This window comes from Apodemus sylvaticus, chromosome 22 (genome assembly GCF_947179515.1).
Source record: "Apodemus sylvaticus chromosome 22, mApoSyl1.1, whole genome shotgun sequence".
In the NCBI taxonomy this organism is placed as follows: Eukaryota; Metazoa; Chordata; class Mammalia; order Rodentia; family Muridae; genus Apodemus; species Apodemus sylvaticus.
The window spans coordinates 102,491-108,490 of NC_067493.1; the positions used below are offsets into that span (position 1 = coordinate 102,491).

General features: G+C 40.0%; 1 protein-coding gene across 7 annotated transcripts in view; it reads right to left on the minus strand.

Moving 5' to 3' along the window:
* Positions 1-6,000, minus strand: part of LOC127673362 (zinc finger protein 431-like) — a 273,064-nt gene that overhangs the window by 31,078 nt on the left and 235,986 nt on the right. For 6 of the 7 annotated variants that reach the window (XM_052169077.1, XM_052169079.1, XM_052169076.1 and 3 more), the window contains exon 2: positions 3,232-3,337. In XM_052169077.1, the coding sequence (XP_052025037.1) occupies positions 3,232-3,234 (3 nt within the window). In that variant the 5' untranslated portion in view covers positions 3,235-3,337. Of the gene's footprint in view, positions 1-3,231; positions 3,338-3,789; positions 4,321-6,000 lie in introns of those variants that run through there. The other variant, XR_007975139.1, reaches the window with a different exon arrangement.

Here is a 6,000-nt window from a genome sequence, read left to right on the forward strand (position 1 = left end):
AGAATAATTGTCCTACTCTATGCTGGGTCTCAGTGTCATGTAGCTAATTTTCCTCTGAGATAAAACGGCCTTCAGTACTCTTCTGCTGCAGATATGTATGGTTTACTTTCTGTCCAAACTAAAACTATGTTTACTAAAGATTTTTATGTGAAGTTTTCACAAGACAATCAATCAAAATTATGGAAAAAAAATCTTAGGCAAGCAAATAAACATAAATTCATGGCTTAATGAAATTTGTCTTTTGTTACTTATGTATAGAATATTCATATGGAATCATGATTTATTCTTCATATCTTTTTCTTAATACCAAATAGATTACAAGTACAGTTAACTGGTTAACTTTGACTAAGTTAATTTTATTCATAATAAATAAAACTTAAAAATTAATATGAATTGACCAAACTATATTTAATCAATAAATCCCCACAGGCAAAATAAATATAAAATGATATTATGTCTCTGAATCTTTATTTGTAATGGGTAACTTGATGATAGATGTATTTAAATTGTAATGTCTACTTTTAAGTACCTGATGTTTGTAAACATACAGATCTGGTCACAGTGATATCTCTATGAACCCTATCCCAATGCTAGTATAAAACAAGGTCACTATCCCTTAGGGTTCTAAATTAATTGTAAAGATTTTTGTTTTCCTAGACCTGAGTTTGCTATTCATATTAGACTTTGTCTTCGCTCAATGTAAAAAAGTTATATGTGTGCTTTGAAAATGAAATATACATGTGTAAATATTTATATAGACAAAAACACTTTAATAATTTAAACAATATTTATTTCCCAAAAGGCTTCACTAAAACCAATAAATATACTAAGATAGAAAGATCAGCACAGGGCTTCTGACTTATTTTCTAAATTAAACAACAACCATTTTTATATCTTCAACTCCCTTGAATTAATATAATCAGAGAAGGCCTTTCTAAATGTTATTAAAACTCTATGAAATGAGAAGACATGGGTGGCCAATATTTCTATAATTTGTAGGGGCAATAACTAGTTAGGTCAATGTGAATTTGTCTAAAGATTTCCTGAGTAAATTGTTTTTGATGTCTAGAATATACTTCAGGGCTGGAGGGAAGGCTCAGCATTTAGGAGCGCTGGCTGCTCTTCAAGAGGTTCTGAGTTCAATTCCCAGCAACCACAAGGTGGATCACTACCATCTGTCATGGGATCCTCTGCCCTCTTCTTCTGTGTCTGAAGACAGGGATATTATGCTCACATACATGAAATAAATAAATAAACAATAATTTGACCATTACCCTCTGATAAACTATGATATTTTTAAAATGTGGTGTCATTGAAACTTAGAAAGAGGGAATAAAAATTGTTTATTCCCCACTGCTGAATTAATGTTCTGACAATACAATGTGGATATATTTATTAAACCTATTGTATCATTTGGTGTTAACATTTAACGGTCTTAATGAAGAAGGATTTACATATATATATATATATATATATATATATATATATATATATATATATATATGCTACTATGTCTTCTACTCTGATCCTACATAGTTGGAGTTCAAGGTCCCCCTTTTATCATCTTAAAAAGCTGTCTGAAAGCACATTTTCTAGAAAGGAGAAGGGCCAGGACTACTGAGTATCATCAGCCATCTTATTTTTCATTCCATTTCAATCATTGGGAAGAAAGAATAATTAAAGCCACCTTATTTTGGTAAATATTATGTATTTATTTTTTACCATACTTGAATTATAAACGTACCAAGTAAAAGACACAAAAGACTTGGTATTCATAATAAGATTTAAAGCACTAGAGTCGGACAGACTATTTTGTATAGCTCCTGTTAATAACTGTGAGATATCACTTGTCTGCAATGCGGAGTTAGAGAAAGGATCCAAGGAGCTGAAGGGGTTTGCAGTGCCACAAAAGGAACAGCAATGATTTACCCAGTACTCCCTGAGCTCCCAGGGACAAAATCATCAACCAAAGAGTACACATGGAATTACTCATGTCTCCAAACACATCGGCAGCAGAGGACAGTCTTGTTAGAGACACCAAAAGGAGGAGAGGCCCTTGGCCCTGGAAAGACTTGATGCCACAGTGTAGAGGATTACCAGAACAGAGGAGCGGGGGATGGTTGATTGGGGAAGGGAAATGGCTTAATAGATTTTCAGGAGAGGGGGAATCAAGGACAGCAGACAAAATTTGAAATGTAAATAAAGAATATATCTAATTAAAAAAGAAAAAAAATAGATACGGTGGACAAAAATCTGTATTATAAACTTTCCTGGTATTAACCCACAAAGAGTTCTGCAACTTATGAGAAGGCAAAAACACAAACGATTGGAAAAAGGAAGAAGGAGGAGGAAAAGAGGAGGAGAAGGAGAAGAAGGAGTAAGAGGAGGCGGAGGAAAAGGAGGAGAAGGAGGAGAAGAAGAAGGCAGAAGAAGAAGAAGAAGAAGAAGAAGAAGAAGAAGAAGAAGAAGAAGAAGAAGAAGAAGAAGAAGAAGAAGAAGAAGAAGAAGAAGAAGAAGAAGAAGAAGAAGAAGAAGTAGTTGATGATGATAAAGGTCTGGAAAACATTTCCAATAAAATCATAAATGAAAATTTTCTTAAACTAAAGAAGGAGCCTGGTAACGTACAAGAAGCATCAACAATACCAAACAGAGTGAGAAAAAGCCCCTTGGCCACATAATAATCAAATCACTAAACATATCAGAATTATTAGATTCATACCTATTGTCTTATTTTTAAGGAATTAATTCATTACTTATACAATATTTTCTCTGCATGTATTCCTGCAGAGCAGAAGAGGGCAAAAGATTCCATTTTATATGGTTATGAGCCACCATGTTGTTGCTAAGAATTGAACTCCTGACCTGTGTTGGAACAGCCAGAGCTGTTAACCTCTGAGCCATCTCTCCAGGCCTATTCCTGCCTTCTTAATGTATATTATAAAAGACATAAAGGTCTGGACACAGGTGTTGCATATTCACAGAAACCACCCATGCTGCTACAAAAAAGCAACTGGTCCAGATGTTTTGGACAAAATTACAATCAGCCATGATACTAAAATTATTCAGAGATAATGAAGTAAGAACTATGAAGTAAGTAACACCCCTAGAAACCTCACAGGAAGTCAGATCTGGCTGATGGTTCTGATCAAACCCCATAGTGGACCGACCACTCCAGCTTCCACTGCTCGTCCTCATGTTCCTCCCCATTGTGGGCAGTGATCCTGTGCTCACCATGTGTGGATTTCAGAGCTTCCCTGAAGTCCTCTCACAGCACACAACAGCAGAGCTCAGAGCAGGTCACAGAGAACCATTCAAGCTGCACAGCCACAGGGAACACCTCAGAAGGAGAATAAAAGGGTGAGGATTAGCATGAAGATCAATCAGCATAAATGTCTAGAAAACATTTCCAATAAAATCATAAATGAAAACTTTCCTAAACTAAATAAGGTGCCTGTTAGTGTAAAATAAGTATCAAAAATACCAAACAGATTGGGGAAAAGTCCCTTTGCTGCATACGAATCAAACACTAAACATCTAAAGTAAAGTAATACAAAAAAAGACAACAGAAATAATTAACATAACTAAAGAACACAAAAACAAGTTAGCCTGGGACCTAGCCACACCCATCCCACAGCCCTGGACCCCAACCAGCTCCAACATGATCTTTTATGCTCCTTGGGAAAGAGTAAGCCCAGACCTCAGTAAACTCTACCAGGTCTTTGTTATTTCACAGCCTGGCCTGTCGCGTTAAGGAACTGGACACAGTTTATTGGCCTGTGAATTCCCTACCTGTCTCACCAGCTTACAAGCAGAAGCAAGGGCCGGACCACAGCCCAGACATCAATGTCGGCCAGGCTCGTCTTCTGTCCCCACAGGAGGGTCGTGCCAGGAGGCCACTGTCCCCTCCTGGAGCACAGAGAGTGTTTGCACTCCGCCCAGCTGCAAACTTTCCAGGGCGGGAAGCCTGCGCCTTGCCCAGCCACTGTCCCTGTCTGGAGGAGCACAGAGAGGTTTTGCACTCCGCCAGGCTGCAAACTTTCCAGGGCGGGAAGCCCGCGCCTTGCCTAGCCACTGTCCCTGCCTGGAGGAGCACAGAGAAGGTTTGCACTCCGCCCCGCTGCAAACTTTCCAGAGCGGGAAGCCCACTCCTTGCCTGGATACTGGCCCTGCCTGGAGGAGCACAGAGAGGGTTTGCACTCCGCCCCACTGTAAACTCTCCAGAGCAGGAAGCCTGAGCCTTGCCTGGCCACTGTCCCCGCATGGGAGGAGCACAGAGAGGGTTTGCACTGTGCCCTGCTGCAAACTTTCCAGAGCGGAAAGCTTGGCTGGCCACTGCCCCTGCATGGAGGAACACAGAGAAGGTTTACACTCTGCCCTGCTGCAAACTTTCCAGAGCGGGAAGCCCGCGCCTTGTCCGGCCACTGTCCCCCCAACTGGAGGAAGACAGAGAAGGTTTGCACTCCGCCCCACTGTAAGCTCTCCAGAGCAGGAAGCCTGAGCCTTGCCTGGTCACTGTCCCCGCCCAGAGGAACACAGAGAGAGTTTGCACTCTGCCCCACTGTAAACTTTCCAGAGCTGAAAGCCTGGGACTTGCCAGGCCTCTCCACAGTCACAAACCGCGTCTGTGGAGACAACAGGGGGATAGCGCAGAGTTACTCCAGAGCTCACAGACACCCGCAGCATGGAGCACTATCTTCATCCGATTGCGCATGCGAATGTGGTCCCCCCACCCCCCCATTCAGTACCTGGAAAGCTCGGCAACCCCAGCAGTCGCTAAAAGTGCACACTCACCTCCCTCCTGCCTCTGCCGCACCATGGACCCACACTCACCTTAAAACTCCAGGCACACATTCCTTCATAAAATAAAAGACAGGAAATGACGTTAATCCTGAGGCTGGACAAGGGGCAGGGTTTGGGTGACGTCAGGGGAAGGGCCTGAGGTCGCATTTTGATGGACAGGGACGCCAATGTGGCACATACCCCTGGCTGAGAAAGATGGACGAGGGGCGGGACCAGGGATCAGAGTGACCTCAAGGAGAGGGACAGCAGTTTCTGGGTGACAGACAGTGCTGCCACCTGGTGTCCACCTGGTGCTGTGACTGATAGATGCGGGGAGGGGCCAGGGCTTGTGTGACATCACGGGGCAGGTACAGTGGTTTCCAGATGGCAAAGAGGGGCTCCAACAAGGCTCCCGCCCTGGCCTGAGAGAGAGGGGTGAGGGGCGGGGTTGGCGTGACATTGGGGCGGCGCCAGCAGTCACTGTGTGACTGACAGTGATGCCAATGTGACATTTTCACTGAATTTGAAGAAATACATAAATATGTGTGTTAAAATTGAAGAATTTGTTGTACAATAATACACATGAAATTATAAACATAGATAATACATCAAAACTAACTGACAAACCATGTAAAAAATTCTAATCAAATTGATGGCTTTCATGGAAAATATTTCTTACAAAATTGAAGAAATATACAGAAAATTTCTTTCACATTGAGATTTGGCAATGAAAATAAATACACATAAAAACTTGACAAAGAAAACTTAATGTGTAGGCAAATTCAAGTTTAGGAAAAATTTTGAAAAATGAAGTGTTAAATTTGAAGAATCTGTTGGAAAATAATAATGGTAAAAAGATACATTATCTTTACAAAATGAAGGACCTCAAAATATTTTCTTATAAAATTTATGATTTCATGGAAAATATTTCTGATAAAATCAAAGAAATATATAGAAAAGTAGTGTTATATTGAAGATTTTCATGGGAAATTATTCAGATAATACTGTGTACATAAAACATCTCTAAATAATTGAAAAATTAAATAGAAATATTTTCTGATAAAATTAAAGTTTCTCTTAACTAATATTAATAGTAATAGTGAAGATAGATATATTTGTGAGTGTTAAAATTGAAGAATTTGTTGGAAAATAATAATAAAAAAATAGTATACATAGAAAATATACCTAGAACATTGTCTAAGAACCTAGAAAAATTTTGAT